At 43.5% G+C, this 18,333-nt stretch overlaps 1 protein-coding gene across 3 annotated transcripts in view; it reads left to right on the top strand.

Annotated features, from left to right (window-relative positions):
* Window positions 1-11,376, top strand: part of LOC308099064 (ubiquitin carboxyl-terminal hydrolase 22) — a gene marked incomplete at its 3' end in the record, with an annotated part of 57,427 nt that extends 46,051 nt beyond the window's left edge. For 2 of the 3 annotated variants that reach the window (XM_080447631.1, XM_080447632.1), the window contains 7 exons: window positions 521-626; window positions 2,680-2,838; window positions 5,362-5,488; window positions 6,882-6,973; window positions 7,472-7,534; window positions 8,100-8,249; window positions 8,702-11,376. In XM_080447631.1, the coding sequence (XP_080303757.1) occupies window positions 521-626; window positions 2,680-2,838; window positions 5,362-5,488; window positions 6,882-6,973; window positions 7,472-7,534; window positions 8,100-8,249; window positions 8,702-8,744 (740 nt within the window). Of the gene's footprint in view, window positions 1-520; window positions 627-2,679; window positions 2,839-5,361; window positions 5,489-6,881; window positions 6,974-7,471; window positions 7,535-8,099; window positions 8,254-8,701 lie in introns of those variants that run through there. The other variant, XM_080447633.1, reaches the window with a different exon arrangement.
* Window positions 11,377-18,333: the final 6,957 nt, after the last annotated feature.

The following is an 18,333-nucleotide window of genomic DNA, read 5'->3' on the forward strand; positions in this document are numbered from 1 at the left end:
CTGCAACTCGCAGTATAACTCTTGAGCTAACAAATAATTGCAAGGGAAACCTAGAAGATGTATGATGGTGTCTGTGACACACGCCAGATTTGATTGGATACATGGAACTTGTATGCCTAATGCCCCCCCCCCCCCCCGCATGATGCACAGCACCTTGCGTCAGCTGGAAACGCACTGAAGGAGACTGACAAAAGCATATAGCAAGGGGACAGCAAGCAAGCGGTGTGGGGAATGTCAATTGGCATTGGCCCTGCTGCAGCAGCGCGGGGAGCAGGCTGACTCACACCGCAGACCCTGCAGTAAGACTTGAACTGATTGGATGAGAGAGGGTCCAGGGGGAGTTTAGAAGTGCCAGACTAGACTCCACTGCGGGGGGGATTGGAAAGGGAATCGTAAAAGTGAGAACGAGCGAGAGAGAGTCTTGCAGAGGTGCTAACGAGGTTGTCTGTTTAATTGAGTGTGTTATTGGTGTGTATTTCTACCTTCTTTTTTTTTTTTGTCTCTGCTCTCTGCTCGCCAGGAGACGACAATGGGAAGAAGGCCAACAATCCAAACCACTGTAACTGCATCATTGACCAAATCTTCACTGGGGGCCTGCAATCAGATGTCACTTGTCAAGTTTGCCAGTAAGTGTGCATTCCTGGAGTGTGTGTGTGTGTGTGTGTGTGTGTGTGGAAGCAGTGTACAGTAGTAAGTAGAAATGCCTGGGGTGGCTGAAATAAAGGGCCATATTTTATATTGGATGCTTATTCAGCTTATTTTATATTGGATGCCTATTAAGCTTCCTGTGCCCTAGTTCGCGCTCTCTTTCTCTCTCTCTCTCTTTTTTCACCCATCTATCCATCCCTCCGTTCCTCCACCACTCCCCTTGTCCTCCGGTTGTGCTGCGGTGGGGTTGATCCGTGTGGTCACCACTCACCTCCCCTCCTCCTCCCAGAGTCGGTGGACTGGAGCCACACTGCCTGTGTCCTCTTCCCTCCAACGCTCTTATTTAAAGGGCTGGTCCCCATGGAACTGCTGGAAGGGGGGGGGAGGTTGTCTAGACAGCAGCCTGCCTGCCTGCCTGCCTTTCTGCCCCGTAGAGCTGTCCTGTCATATTAGCACTAGCACACTGCACTGAACTGAAAAAAGCATCTTGCCCTCGCTATACCTGGCAAGCCAAGAAGCACTGTCTTCTTTCCTACGTGGTTTCATGATGGCTAACGCAGCCAGCAAAGCCCGTTGAGCTATAATGCGAAGGATTTGTTTGGTATCGTTGACCTTGAACACAGTCAAATCCTCAGTTTTAATTTAACCCATTAAGACCTGAGGCGACAATTAAAAATGTTTGCTAAATCATGCGTTTTTTGAAAAAAATAAAAAACCTATGTTTTCAAGATTTTTCAAAAATAGCAGATCTACAAGCTCATAGCGCGGCACTCGGTGCCGCGCTATGAGCTTGTATATCTGCTATTTTTGAATAGCCAAAGAAATCTAAAGTGACACAGCTCTTCAGAGTGTACAAATGTAACCAAATGAACCCATAAGGGTCCATTTGGTTACATTCGTGGCCTCTCAGAGTTACAAATGGATACATTAACTGTGAGGATTTTACTGTGGGAGAAGGTCATACATCTAACTTTAAAGGCCCATTTTGGTTACTTTTGGCTGAATTACAAACGGATAAATGAACGCTGAGGATTTGAGTGCGTGGGCCTATACAGCACATAGATTTTTTTTACCAGTGTGGAATAGTGATACATAATTGATGTTGGCTGCAGGAAGATGGAGTGATCATCCCCACACTTCCTTGAGAAAAAAAGGCATCAAAGCTCACACTGGATCCATACAGCAGGGCTGGTTCTCCTCCTGACATCATTGTACCATTCCCATTCCTTCACTGGCCACCTGCTGGTAGCTCTAGGAACTGCAGTACCATGACTCATCCTAATCCAGTGGCTCTCAAAAGTGTGGTCCGGAGACCCCCAGGCGTCCTTAAAAGGGGTTCCAGGGGGTCCTCAGTAAAAATGAGCATCAACATCAGTTTAACCACTTTAAACCTATATGCATTGGCTATTTGAAAATAGCTGATCTACAAGCTCACAACGCATCGTGATGCCACACACGCAAGCTTGTAGATCGGCTGTTTTCAGAGAATCCTCCAAAAAATGAGAATTGTTTAATATTTTTGACAAACATTATTCTGATGCGGGTCTGCGGCCATAATACATATTCATCTGGGTGTCCATGACATGAAAAAGTTTGAGAACCACTGATCTGATCAAAGCTAGTGTTGCGTGAGAGCTCCTCATTGACTTGCAAATTGCAGAACAGCGTGTATTATGTGCAGACGCACGCTCTTTCTGTTCCCGGCTCAAACATAAACACCGTCTGAATGCAGAGAAGAGGCAGTATGCATTTAATCCTATGTATTACCGCCTCTGTCATCATCCTTTCCTCATGATTGCTAATGCGCGACACATGAGCGAGCCCGTGTGCTACACTGTTTCTACCCCATAACCATACTTATGGCCACCGTCTGGGGGAGAGCTAGACGCTGAAAATGTCACCTTTTGGTGGTAAAATGATAAATGACAATGGGAGCATGATCGTGTGTGTGTGTGTGTGTGTGTGTGTGTGTGTGCCTTTTTTGTAAACCTGTTTTACCCTCCCCGTCCCCTCCCCTCCCCTTTTCTCTAGTGGCGTTTCCACGACGATAGACCCGTTTTGGGATATCAGCCTGGACCTGCCGGGCTCGTCCACGCCCTTCTGGCCCCTCAGCCCTGGGGGGGACGGCAGCACGGTCAACGGAGAGAGCCACCTCTCGGGGTCCACCACACTCACAGACTGCCTGCGCAGGTAACAACGTCAACTTCACCCATTAAGACCTGGAACGCATCATCACTTTTTAATTTGAGCTAAAAAGCATTGTTTTATACGTTGGCTAATCAAAAATAGCAGATATAAAAAGCTCGTAGCGCGGCACTTCGTGCCGCGCTACGAGCTTGTAGATCTGCTATTTTTGAAAAATCGTGAAAACGTATGCAAGTCTTTGAAATTGTATTCTTTTCAAGCGGACATTTTTAACTGCAATCTTTGCTTCTGGGAGTCCCTAGAACAGAATATTTTGAGATGGGGGTCCGTGGCCAAAATACATATAATTTTGACATGAAAAAGTTTGAGAACCACTGATATAGCAACAAGTTTTTCAGAAAACGACATTTGTAGAGTCGGCCTCAGGTCTTTAATGGGTTAAATGTCAGGAGGACTCTTCGTTTTAAAGCATATAGACTCAACGTGCTCCACAAACTGAAAAACAACAAATAATTCATCACAAATGGATATACAAAGAACAACCATCAACTGACTGACCAAAAGCTTTGTACAGTACACCGGAAGATCCATAGTATTGGCTCTTGAGTGTGTACAGATGGAACCAAATGGACCTGTAAGGGTACCCCTCAGTTACAAATGGATACATTAACACAGTTTGCTGTGTAAGAAGGTCTTGCATCGTCTTTTAAAATGACACAGATGTAGCAGATCTCAGGTATTCAGGAAGATTGTTCCAGAGAGCAGGACCATAGTGACTACAGTAAATGCACTGTCACCAGATTTAGATGTTATTTTAGAGACGGTTAGGATGATGCTCTGAGGTTTCTGATTGGTTTATAGTGCCTGTGCACTAGAAACCAATCAGAATGATCAGAGGTGAATTCTCAAAAGTGTATTTAAGAGTTAGAACATTTAGTTGTGCTAATAAATGTATGATAAATTCTGTATCGTACAGGGAGACGAAGAATTAATACGTTTAGCTTTTCTTGTCCCAGTGAGCACTCTGGCATTTTGAATGAACTGGAGCTTTCTAACAGTCGTTTTGGGGAAATTACAACAAAAAGGCCATTACTGTAATGTAAATGTTGTGTATCTCAAGTCTCGTCCTCCACTTATATCTCCTCGTTTCTGTCTCTGCCAAAAAAAACCTGTTTTATGTAGTATCAATGAGTCAAGCAATTCTATACCATGTTGTCATATGTGATTCTCAATCTTAACCCCCCGAGGCGATTCTTAAAAATGTCTTCTAAATCCTAACAGTTTTTTGAAAAAAAATCGAAAACATGTTTTTTTAAAAGATTTTTCAAAAATAGCAGATCTACAAGCTCATAGCGCGGCACCGAGTGCCGCGCTATGAGCTTGTATATCTGCTACTTTTGAATAGCCTAAGAAATCTAAAGTGACACAGATGCGTTCCAGGTCTTAATGGGTAAAACAAATCCAGGACCCCCAATTTGATACGCATTAGGCCACGGATCCCCGTTTTTTGAGATCACAGTGAAACTCTGATCAAAATAGACCATATATCGTATATGCCCAAGTTTTAGTTGTGCATGTAATAATGGTGAAGATGAACTACCAATCGTTTAGCTGGGGATCCCCCTGAACCATACATTGAGAACCACTGTTATGTGTTGGGACAAAGAGGTCTCCACGCGCTGTCAATTCCCGCCATCTCTCTCTCTTTCTCTCTCTCTACCTCTCCAACTTCATCGGCCTCAAAAGGCTCCTCTCCTCTTCTCGTTTGAATGTATTCTATTCTTCCATTCTTTTCCGTTATCCCTGGATCTCATCTCCTAACATCCTCTGGTTTGGAAGATGCAGGTGTGTGACCTCTCCCGCTTTCTCCCTCCACCTCTTCGTGTTCGCAATCTCTTTCCCTTTCGTCCCTTATCTCATTCCGTTCCCTCTCCATCCCTAATCTATGTCCCAGCCCCACACCCCTGCCCCTACCCCGGTGCCCTCACTTTCCACACCTCCCTTTTCTGCCATACTTTTCTTCCTCTTTTTTTTTTTTTTTGCTGCAGCCCCCTCGCACACCCCTTAGTTGCTGCAGCACGTCTCTTAAAGGCACAGGCAGGACTGATGGGTGCTGTTGTTGCCGTGGTGATAGAGGCGCTGGTATCACCAGCATGGCTGTGGGTTGGTTTGGGCGCACTGAGAGACAAACGGACGGCGTTAGTGAGTGCACCAGCAGCACACTCGTCAGGCAGGCTCAGACTGTCGCCAGACGCTTCCGATTACATTCCAACACTTAAACTCGTGTCACACCGGTGTGGGTGGCTCTCATACACATGAACATGGATTCATTTGTCTCTTTATTTAATGTTTACACTCGGCCCTTTCCCTCTATACGGGGAACGCTTAATTTAATATCCGTCCTATGTCTGTGTCGCGCGCCGAAAATAGCAAATCCACAACGCTTCACACCAACGACACGTTGTGAGCTTGCCCATCGGTTATTTTTGGTGTGCGACAGCCCTCCATGTCCCACCTCCCTCACTAACGCTCTCTCTCTCTCCCTCCCTCTCTCTCCTCCCGCTGCAGGTTTACACGGCCTGAGCATCTAGGCAGCAGTGCCAAAATCAAATGCGGCGGTTGCCATAGTTACCAGGAGTCCACCAAACAGCTGACTATGAAGAAGCTCCCCATCGTAGCGTGTTTCCATCTAAAAGTGAGTGAGTCACTCACCACCACCACCTACTAATCATGTGATGGTTCACAATGATTGGTCCGAGAACGGCTACAATTTGATGCTCCAAGAATATTCTGCGTGTTGTCCTGTGCATGCATGTGGACACATCGTTGTTGTCGGCCAGAAACCTTGTACGTCCATATTTCGTTTTGGTAAATGAATGCCCTACTTCGTCCATACTACAGTGTCACACCAAAGTAGCAAAAATAGCCGATCTACAAGCTCACGACGCATCGCCATGCAAACGCGTCTGTGAGCTTGTAGATTGGCAGTTTTTATGTATTTTTTTGTGTGAAAGGGTTTATAAATATTGAACCAAAAGTATTAACAAGAGGTTGTGACTGAATAATTGGATCCATTTCCTGTAAATGAAACTGTTTTGGACGTGACGCCCGTCAGTCACGACATGGCATGCATGCGCGTGTCCCATAATTCCCTTTGCTGGTGCAAGGACTATACTGCAGTCGTAGCCCTTCTCTCACAGGCCGCCCATGAGCCCCGGGGATGGGATGTTAACGACTTGCGCAGTCCTTGCGTTGTCCCATGTTTTATTTATCATACGGTATTGGGATCCTATAATCTATTAATGATATTCATGGGAACAGGCTGTGAGTGCGTCGTCTTTAGATTGATCCACGCCTGTTAGCGGCTTGTCTTTCGCTGTCTGAATGTGTGTGTTAACGACAAGGGTCGACAAGGGTCAACAAGGTGCATCTCCGCTTCTCTCGATCCTTATTGTAATTTGAAAGGGGACACGGCGAGGACATGTGGCCATGGGGTTCTGAAGGATAAATATGTTTCTATGTTGACTGCTTTCTATATGTGCAACAGTGCCCACTGCCTCAGTACCGACAGGCCAATTCAGCCAAGAAAAGCGTTAAGTGCAATTTATAAACCCCCATTTTAGCTTGAACATGCCTCCCTCACATAATCGAAAAATGCTCTCCAACATAAAAACGGGGCTGGACAGTGGCCTGGCCTGGAGGTAGCTACCCTGCCTAAACCATGGCCATTTCACCTCCCTTTCACGCTCTGTCCACACAACATTGCAGCTTTAGGGGGTGAAATCGACAACATGAACCTATTTTGTTTTCATGCCGAATTAAGATAAATCTGATTGATGACTCCCATGAAGTATTTACATGAGCACTGAGTAAAATGACCGGATTAGAATATTTGTACTCTCTAGTATCTCTTCTGCCATCCCCCACTTCGCTCTCTCGCCCTCCCCCCCTCCAATTCAAAGGAGCTTTATTGGCATGAGAAAACTTGCGTTTATATTGCCAAAGCAAGTGTTGGATTAAAAACAATCCAAAACTGAGAAATGATGTACAATTAAAAGGTGTCATCCTCCCACTCTGTCTGTCTCCAGCGTTTTGAGCACTCGGCTAAACTGCGGCGGAAGATCACTACCTACGTCTCCTTCCCTCTAGAGTTGGACATGACCCCCTTCATGGCCTCCAGGTGAGCTATCGTTGACGGATGTTAAATGTTGTGTTTTTTTCTCCTACCCAGCAGCTACATCACATGTAAGCTACGTACGTTCAAAGTCCATCTGATGATCTGAATATTTCCCCAGTTAACTTCTAATCCTAGGATTTGGTTGTCCAGCATAAATGTGACTCTGCATGATTTTCCTATCGTGTTTTGTGCTCATTCCTTTCATGTGCGTATACAGTACACACAGGAGCAGGCATGGAATGACGCTCTTCACTAGAGTAACCAAACGCACACCAAATATTTGCTGTCGGAGCCTTCAGCCCCACCCCTGCATGTAGCATCCATTCAGCTGTGTAGAATGAGAGGCCTCCATGGGCCTGTACGGGTGTCAGAGATGACACACTCCTGCCACCTAGTGGCATGTGTGTGTAATGCTGTAATGTGATTGTAAGGCCATTCAGCATTTGTAATGGGTTTGTTTACGGTCATGTGGTTTTATTTTTCTGATCTTGTCTCCCACAGTAAAGAGAGCAGAATGAATGGGCAGTATCAACAGACAGTAGACGTTTTAAACAACGACAATAAGTAAGTACCTTTAGACACATCCGTTAGTGATCATGATAATGTCATCACAGCTCCATTGTCAGCAATTAAGATTTGTTTTCCTTTTTCTTTTTCTTTTTTTTTACATCACAGTAATAACACCCTTCTTGATTGATTCTTTAATAATTGTTTCCATTTTTGCACCCACTAATGACCTGGAGCAATCCTGCTGTGACTTTCCCCAAATGAAATCAATTTAAAGCGCATTAAAAGCTGCTTAGTTTTCCTCCACCATGGCGCTTTTACAATAGCTTTAATTTTCCAGGAGATTTACTAGGGTTTTGCAGTCTTAATTGCATTGATAATTTGCCCATGGCATTGGCCCATTTGTATTATTTTGTGACTTGCCTTGGACTTGGCATGTGCTTGCAGATTATTTACTGTATTGCATTCTTCCCCCTCTCCTCTGTGTGGACTTTTGAACCTCACTTGTGACAATGATAGAAATAAGTCCAGGGTTGTTATTGTTGTGTTACAGTATGTTTGTTTTAGAGTTCTTCTCGTGTAAACCAAACCACAACCACCCCTCTGTGTTTTGCATTGCCAGGTATTCCTTGTTTGCGGTGGTGAACCATCAAGGCACACTGGAAAGTGGCCACTACACCAGCTTCATCCGCCAGCACAAGGACCAGTGGTTCAAATGTGATGACGCCATCATCACCAAGGCCAGTATCAAGGACGTCCTGGATAGCGAAGGGTAAGATGACCAGACACAGAGATTTGATGGTTGTTGATGTTGAGGGATAGTAAAAAAAAACTGGGTGGCGCCGGGGTAAAGTTACTGCCCGTCACTGTGGAGACTGTGGTTTGGACTCTTCCACGCTGTATCCAGCCTAGAACAACGAACACACTTAGCTGTGTTCATGGGTGGGATGTCACTCTCTGTTACTGCACTAGCTACTCTTACAGCTTAGTCAGGCCGCCTGTTCAGCAGGGAGCGGAGTTGGATAGGATAGCATGTTCCTCCGCTTGCCTTGTGTTTATGTCCTGAGACATGTGGTTGTCGAAATCCTCCCCAAGAGGTCAGCAGTGACTGCATGGGGGAATTGGCATAATAACTAAATTGAGAGACAAATTATAAAAACATAATAAAAATATACCATTAAAAAACAACAATTCTAAGTAGCTTTTCTTCTTGTTCTTTTGTAGGTATCTGTTATTCTATCACAAACAGTTTCTTGAATACGAGTAGCCTTACCCAGCGACCGGTGACCGCGGAGAACCAACGCTCATCGCGAGAAAGAATCCCAAGCGACTCGGGGACGAGACACAACAAAACACAACAAAACCTACTTGAAACTCTCTTTGACTTCCACCGGTCTGACCCCCCTCCTAGTCTCTGCCCACCCACCCACCCACCTCAGGACGGTGAGTCGATGAGAATAAAACAGACTGGTGAAATCATGCAACCTTTCAAAACAAACAACCACCAACCAAGCACTGAGCTACTTCTCGGCATCTACTTGACAAAAACTGAACGAACGGAGGAAGAGGAGGGAAAGAGTCGGGCGTCTTCAGTTCCAGGCATGTACAGTGTGGTGTGTGGGAAGGGGTTCACTTTCACTCTCTCTCTCTTTCTTCCTGTCTCTCTCTCTCTCCGTCTGCTGCAGGGGTGGGGCGGAGTCTTAAGTGTATGACTGACGGTCCTCTGGATTGGGCACATCTGGATTTTTGACAGTATTCTGATCTTTTGTTTCTGCCCCCTCCCTACACACACACTCTCTCACACATTTCTCTCCCATGGTGCTCTCGTTTCAAATGACCAAGCATTTAACTTATCATGATGGGGGGGACTGTTGGTCGTCATATGCATACGGAACTGAATGCGAAAGAAAAAAAAATTAAATAAAAAAACGTAAAGACGAAATCAAGGTGTTATAAACTTTGCAAGGACATTTTTTGTAACAGGTATGATTATGATTCTTATCATTTGTGAATTTAGTTATGAAATACTGTATGAATCTAGTATACATCTATTTTTTAAGAGGACAAGGAAACATGGGAGAGCTTGGAAGACGCTATCTATGCCAGTTGCAGGGGAAGCGCTGCCATGGAAACTAAACAGACTTGGACCTGAGCGTGCCCGTGTTCCATTATTGTCTTTTGTTGATCGTTTGTTCTTTTTTTTTTTGTTCTTTTTTTTTTTTACGTCTTGAGTCGAGGGCAGGGAATTTCTATTTTTTTAGCAAGATTTTGAATTTTGTTTACCGTTACTCTCGGTGTCCATGTCCTAGATTTTTGTTTTCTTTTTGTTGCAGTGCATTCATATGTCCCTTTTGTGTTGTCCTGGTACAGAAAAAAAGTTTTTTGGGGGCGTATTATTCTTGCATTCTTGTGAAATTGTCAGTATAAAGATAATATGGTTATTAAATTGGCTCACTTTTTAGCTGTTGATGAACTGTTATGTTGAATGTGAGCTGCGGGCTTCCTAGGGGCATTCTGACAAAAGACACTGTATGCATGGCCTTTAAGGCCGAGTTATACCTAGGCGTCCGCCAGTGTCGCGCACCCAAAGTAGACGATCTTGAAGCTCACGCGTGTGTCACCGCGCGACACTACAGCTTGTAGACCTGCTATTTTTGGTGCGCGACGCTGGTGCACAACTTGAGCATTACTCAGGCTTTAGGATAAAGGTCCTGTACTTGTGAGATCGCTGCAGACCGTTCTCATAAAAAATAAAAAATAAACACCTTGAATGCTCTGTGCAAACCGAAGCCCCGCATAACAACACAGCATGTGACAGGGCTCCCCATGGATCTTAAACTCACCCTCAGTAATGCCTTCAGGCCTCCAGAAGACCCATCGCTTCCGTCTTAAGCCCCCGATTCGTGTTTCGCCGCATGACCGCGTCACTTGACGGAATATTAATTGGGCTTCACAGGTTTTTCCCCATTGACCTTGATTTTTGGTTCTGAGCACAGTAAAGTCCTCAGTGTTAAGTTTATCTATTTGTAAAAGGTCGTCCAGACCAAGCACAATTAACGATAATTATTGTGAACACATCCACACTGACGTTATAATTGTGGCGTGGCCATCCACTTGAGTTGGATATATTTATAGTTATCGTGCTTGGTGTGGACGGCCCATTACTCTCAGAGGGTACGAACACTACATTTGTACACCTCCGAATTAAATGAACAGATTATTTTACTGTGTAGATGAGGGGAAGGGGGGTCAAGGGGGGGGGTACTGAAGAGGGCAAAACAATGTGCACGTATGTGGGCACTGTGTGGCCACCGCTTGCCTCTGAATCCATCAGTGTTAACTTCTCCATGGCAACTGTGTGGCTGGCGGAGACCAGTGTGGCTCGTGGTGTTTGTCGCCTCTCTCTGCAGTGCAGTAAACCAGTGCTCTGTTCAATCAGTATGCTGTCTACAGTTTGATTTTAGATAATACACATACATACCAGGGTGTTGTGGTCTGTTTTATGTTTGAATATCACTGGTTGTGTATGTATAAAAAATAAATAAAAAAGGATTAAAAGAACTAATGGAAAAAAAAGAAAATCTATTCACTCATGTATAAAATGAGAGGGCCTTTACCTATCACAAAGTAATGCCACAACACCCGGTTGTTTAGCTGCTCTGTAATTGAAAACAAACATGCATATCCTCTGGGGGTCTGCTGCTGAACCTCTCGAACCCTGAGCCACAGGGAAATAACGGTGGAGTTGGAACCATTAGAATATTAAAAGAAAAATAAATCACACACTTGGAATGGTCGCACCGAGGCTTTGATGTACTGTGGTGGACATTCAGGGATGCAGCTGAAACGAAAAGAAAGAGGACGGCTTCATTGTCCGTTTCAGTGATTAAACTCAGAACAAAACTGCAAAGTGTTTGTTGTCTTTTCTCCTCTTGATGCTGATTGATACATCCAACACAGTTGAATTAGTGTGAAGTTTCTGTTTTACTGTGTGTAATTGCTATATTGGATTTGGTTAACAGATGGGACAAGGAGCAGACAGGACCTACAGTATGTTATACTGGGAACTCTAAAGTGTGAAAGCAATCATTGTACATACTACTATACTTCTTCTGAGTGATTGTGGCTGTTGAACTTGTTGTGGATTCTGAAGGATACTGTGGTGCCACCAAGTGGGGAAATGGATCTTACCAGTCTATTTGTACATTCTCAGAGTTAAATGAACACTCAGGATATTTGTGTATTTACTTTAGTTTTTGCAGAAATTACTTTGCATATAAACAGCCACTCTGTGCTTCGGTATAAAGATAAGTTTATAAGACTCATTCTTAATTCTGTACATGGAACACAATTTATTTCAATGAGACGGGCAAAAGTTTTTTTTGCCAGGTGAAGGTATCGGTGTGACGGCAACACATAAAAAAATACCACAACGATGAACCAAGGCACACCGATGCATGTTTGATTAAATAAATGCACTTATTATAAAAGGGGCTTTGCCCAGAAATGCATGCTTTATTCATTCTTTCAAGTTATTTGATCTAACTATCTGGGTTAAGCTTGAATATATAGTAAACTGCAGCCTTTTCACACTTGTCTTAAATGTGGATCACTCTAAACAAAGTGTGTACTTGATCTCACAGTTACGTGGAGTGGTAGTTTTTAGTGACGTTTATTCAATATGTTCCTGCTTTTGTAACGATGTACTGTGAGCTTGTAGATTTTATATACAGTACAGTGTGGAGAGAGATAGAGAGCGCTACCTACACACTTAAACACACTGCATCATCAAAGGAGCATGTGAGGGGTTCTGTTAACATTCTGTGGCTGTATTGAATAGAAATCGCTTCAGTTGTTTGTTATAGTTAAAAGTATCGTTGGAACGCAACTGTCATTTTTAGATTTGAGCTAAAAAAAAACGTATTTTACACTTTGGCTATTCAAAAATAGCAGATATACAAGCTCATAGCGATCTGCTATTTTTGAAAAATCTTGAAAATTTGTGCAAGTCTTTGAATTTATGCATATTATTTTAAAGCGAACATTTTTAACTCAAATCTTTGCTTCTGGTGGGTCCCTGGGACAAAATATTTTGAGATGGGTGTCGGCGGCCAAATACATATACATTTCGGGGGTCCTTGACATGAAAAAGTTTGAGAACCACTGATATAGAAACATACGTTTTTTCAGAATACTGGTGGGATTTAGAAGACATTTGTAGAATAGGCTTCAGGTCTTAATGGGTTAAGATGTAGGACTGATCAGTCATAATTATGCTGCATGGTGTTGTCTGACTGGCCTGAGGAGCATCTTACCAGCTACCAGTGAGCGAGACTTCACCAACTGTGATGGCCAATTAAGAGTCCAGTCCCCAGGCACTGGAGGTGCTGGACTGACGGAGCCAACTCCCTGGATGAGCTCTACAGCCAGAAGAGCCCCATCCGCAGAGCGGGCCCACCACGGCCCCTATGCCAAGTAGCGCCATCCCAGCAGGACCTTCGGAGGACGATCAGATGCTCTCTCCCCCTCAGAGGGGAACGGGGGGTGTACTGTACGCACTGTACAAGCTGCCCTGCCAGTGTGCCCACCGCCTGTCTGTCTGATGAGGACCTGAGCAGTCACCCAGCTGCCATGTGAGCCAGTATGCAGTGCAGAAGGGATTTAAACAGTGTCATGTATATTTTCTAAGCTACTGTTGAATTTGATTTACAATATGCAGAAAGGTAAACAATGAAGTAAACATCGATGTTTCAACGGGTTCAATCCAGTTTAACTTAACTCTCGTTCCTAATAGCCTCGTTCCCAGCCTTTACTCATCTCCAAAGAGATTCAAATAGCCTTCTATCTAATTCTAATAGTAGGCCTATGTACTTAATAGCCACCACCATGGGCCATCAGTCGCCCTGGCCATCAACATCTTACAGGCAGAAACAAATGTCCAGATTGAATGGCTGCTTCTGACTTACCATGTTGGTGTTGCTGGAAAAAGCCAAGTTGCCACTTAAGTGCTGCTAGCTGTTTGAATCCTTACAAGTGGCATAAAGAACCGCTTTGGCCACATGTCAAGAGACCCTGAATTGGTTGCTGATGCGATTCACCTCCATAAATTGAGAACTACACGGACAAAGGATGCTACAATCAGTATGTCTGTGTCTAATGATGCTTTTTTTCCTACACCTATTACACACTTGAATCTACTTGGTACCTTGTATTAAAACTTTTATTACATCTTATTATAATTGTATTACCTTCTATTGTATTCATGTATGCATGCATGTATAACTAAGATACATCTAAATCTAAATTTGGAACAGTTATGGATGATTTTGGATATTGAATACCAGACAAGATGCAACCTTCACATTTTGCAATAACTTCCTCTTCCGGCAGCCCCCAGATGTCTTCCAAAGATCTGCTCCATAACTAAGGCTACAAGTGATGATCGTCTGTGGTGTACAACACGTCAGTCTTGTTCCTGCAATCTGCCCACAGGAGTACTTGGGGGACCTACAGGCCAGATTGCTCTCAATGATGAGGACAGTAGCATTAACCTGGAGGTCCGCTGATTCAGCTGTGCACTTCTGTCGGGTCTGGAGGCTTGGTAGGTAAAACTTGGTGAAGTGCCAACAGAAGTAAGAGTTGGCTGTGGTGCCACCTGACCTACTGACTGAGCGATGGGAAGGGTGAGTTCTTAATTTGATTGGCTCAGCATCAGATTTGAACTGGAAACACATATTAAGGTGTTGTGTGTTTCCGGTTCAAATCTGCTGCTGAGCCAATCAAATGAAGCTATGACAAACTGACCTGGAGCAGGAAATGGGAATGCCACCTCCTGGTGAAGAGAACTGTCATGCACAGAGCCTATTGATTCAGCTTGCACTGGGGTCCCAGGTCATTGTTATGGGCCTCTTTTCAGCTTGCCTGTTCATTTAATGTCTCCTTTCTTGCATCAGGAACAAGAAGATGAGGTGACACGGCGGTTACGTTATGGTTTCTATCAGGTAGGCTACGTTTTCAAAATGAGTTTGGTACCAAACAACATATCTTGAAATCTACTGGTTGGTGTCCTGTCCGTTAAGTGCTACTACGAACGAGGGGGAGCCAAACGTTATCAAATTGTGTCTTTTTTAAAGAGCACCTTTATTCTCTCAAGGGGAAGTGTACTAGTCATTTCATTGAGCCAATGTTTAAATGCAGGAGCCTCCTCCTTTTTCCACTGTGTCAAAAAAAAGTGACATTCCCAGAATCGGGATCAATATGAATACTCAAAATATCAGAGAATGTTTCAAAAATCATAATCCAATAGCTCTGTATCTTAGGGCAAAGGGCGACGCTGTGAAGAAGATTTTCCTCTATTCATCTATTGCATTACATTTATCACAGCGCAAAGAAATATCTGGAAATGTCTTTTTTTGATTTGGAAGAATGGAGTCTATGTATGACTCGAAACTGAATGAGGCAGTGTCTGGAGTTGATAGAGCAAGCATTAACTTCTTTAAGGCTGTCCTCCCAGAGCTCATTGGGAATTTGAGTCTCCAACTCATATCCCCACGACCAATTTAACTGCTGATGTAGTAGGGAGTTTTACATCTTGTAATGCCACCTTCTTGTCTGGTTCTATATTTTGGAGAAGGAACCTATCTAAGGGTGAAGGAACATTTACGATTATTAGGATTGCCAATTATTTTAATGGACTTTCCTCATTTCAAGGGAAAGGTGGTTGCACTAGAGTCTAGTGCAACCATCTTTCCCTCCGGTGAAATATTCTGTCTAGCCATCCTAATATATGAATGTAATGTTTTCCAGGGTGTATTAAGATAATCCGGCTCATGAAGGACAGATACACCCAAGTATTGCCTGTTACTTTTTTAAATTGTTGTGACTCAGCTAAACTTTTTTTTAAATTGGCAAATGGCAGTCTAGAATTTACCATCCTAATGAAGACAATGAACTGTCACTTTAAGGGCTCCGTACTTTCTTCAGATTGAATGGACATCCCATTACATTACATTATATGACTAACAGAACATTCAGACATTTATTTTTTAACCCAGACCCAAATGGGTCTCAATTAAATTGTTTGATTGATTGATTGATTAAAATATTCTCTCCGGCACTCAGGTGCTGCAGTGGTAAAGTGCCTGCCCACCACCACGGAGGTTGTGGGTTCGAATCCACCGTGGTGCATCCGGCTTTGTCGACGTGTTCGAGGGAGGGAAGCCGGGCGGGGAGGGTGTCGCTGCACATAATCCTACGGGCTGGGGCGGCAGGGTGTGTTGGGCGGGAGGACTGGAACGAAGGCTCTACATCCTCCTGGTGGGGGCTCCTCACTGGTAGGTGAACCAGGTGAATCCCTGGTAGTGAACTTGTGTGTGTGTGTGGGTGGGGGGGGGGTACGTGAAAGTAGTTCTATGTGATAAATAGGGGGAGGTAGCTGAGGAAAATAATAGCTGCTATAAAAGCAATAGAAAAAATACAGTTAATAAAATACTGGATCGATATTTGTCAATGGCATGTTTGTTGTAGGAAAACAATACAATTAGTCTAACAGCAGAGGCCCTCAGATTTTGAGCTCCCCCTACCCGATCAGAACAAAAGCAGCAAAAGTTTTTTCTTATCTTCAAGGTCTCCCATTAATGAATGGATTGTTGCAAACTTTTATTTTGGGGCAAATTTGTTTTTTTGGCCTATTCTTTACACCTAGAAAGGGGATTACAGAGCACCCGGAACTGGTAGTGAGCAAACTGACACTGGGAGCCAATCCAAGGTGCAGCTATAGGAGTGGAAGGAGATACCACCTATGTAGATACACGACAGCAGAGCTAGCAACACTGCAGAGTCCTCTTTTCCTGTCAACTCAAAAGTACAATTTCCCCCTAATCTGAAGGTATGTTTAGAGGCCTATATTACAGTATTTCTTTGGGTAAATCACATTTTGACTCTTTGGTGATGTAGGGCGGACATCTGGTTCATACCTCAACAAATCTGATGAAGATAACAGTGAGCATTTTTAAGCTATGGCCTTTCCCCTATTCAGACCGGCCTTTTTCAGAGATTGGGGTAGGTGTAAAGAATAGGCCAAAAAACAAATTTTGCCCCAAAATAAAAGTTTGCAACAATCCATTTCATAAATGGGAGCCCTTGAAGATAAGAAAAAACATGTTTTTTCCTCAATCAATTGTTTGACTGACACTGTGGGAATAAATAGTCTGTACTGTCTGTATACCAAAAGTGTAAGTGTTTAAAGCCTGGAAACCAGACGAATCTGCCATTGCAAAAACAAATTTGCCCTCAGCTAGACGAATCTGCCAGAGCGAAATACCAACCTTGCTGTATTTTTTTTGTTTTGTATTGTATTGTACAGCACTTTGTAATTTATTTGTGTAAAGCTGCTATATAGTATATAAGCTTTATATTATTATTGTTGTTTTTGTTATTATTATTATTATTAGGATGCATCTATTGCTGTAGGCCTATACTGTTATACTGTGCAGGCTTTGCCATGCTCCTACATTTAATTGAGATATATCTCTACTCACTCCCAGCAATTTCACAAGTCTTGATTTTTTTATATTTTACTTGTGACTGAAAATCAAGACTTAAAATCCCTTAGTTAATTTCAAGACGTGTCTGTTAGGACACTGTAGAAGACAGTAGAAGAGATGTTAGTATTATTTTCTGAAAATGTCACTTGGGGGCAGTGCAAGTCCACTTATCCAACCACACTATAGGCTACTCAGAAGATAGGAGGAATGTTTGCCATGGCTCTCTAAATCCTTCTGAGCTATAGTCATGTTTTCTAAATAATATTTAAAAAACTGTTGTCTCCGCCAGGCCGAAAGGCATGGCCGAGACTATGTTTTGCACCCTGTCTGTCTGTCCGTCCGTCTGTCCATCTGTCCGTCCTGCCGTCCTTCCGTCTGTGAACAGCTAATCTCCGGCACCGCTCGCCCCATCACAGCGAAACTGTGCACACACACTCCCTGGGTGCCAGAGCAGAACCTCTGCCCCAAATTTTGACAGTACTCCTACAGATTTTGTACAAACATCACGCTAATTATCCATTATTTCTATAGTCATTAAACGAAACAGGTCTTTCAGATTTTTCATATTCCATCCTGATTGGCTAAGATTGACATCTAAAGTTTGCAGGAGTGGCCCGTTTTGAACAAAATGCCACAAATCATGAACGCAGCATCTAATTGTGGTGAAACTTTGCACGCACATTCACACTATGTTGAGGAACAAATGCCACCCTTTTAACATTGTCCTATAGCGCCACCAGGAGACCAATTTTAGCATTTTTGGGCGGTGTAGCCGCCCCTATAAGTGGGGTTGGGACACCTCATTAGTATTAGTTTCCTGCACTGTGATTGGCCCATTAGTAGACCCCTAGCTGTACTGTGATTGGCTGACTCTATTGGCTGACTCTATTCAGCACTGTGATTGGCTAGCGAGACACATGATGACATTAATAACCTATAAATATATAATTCCAAAAATATATATTTTTTTGGAAGTGAGCTTCCATCACTATGATGACCACTGTGATGACCACACCGCCCACTTCACACTGGGTGTGATTTTTATATTACTCCTACGAATGTTATGCAAATCGGTACAAATCGGTCTCTATAGTCAAGTGATCAAGACGGTTCCGCTCGATTTTTCATATTCCATCCTGATTGGCGAATTCAGAACATTGCTGGCCCACAATACCTGACCTGGCGGAGACCTGTGCTCCGAGGAGCACTTTTTCTAGTTACATATATGGCAACTTCAAGATAAGTATGTTATTTCAAAAAGTTGTGTCTCTATCCTATAATTCTATATTGTAGATCTCAAATTAACCCTGA

This window comes from Gymnoscopelus braueri (genome assembly GCF_963280865.1).
Source record: "Gymnoscopelus braueri genome assembly, chromosome: 13".
NCBI lineage: Eukaryota > Metazoa > Chordata > Actinopteri > Myctophiformes > Myctophidae > Gymnoscopelus > Gymnoscopelus braueri.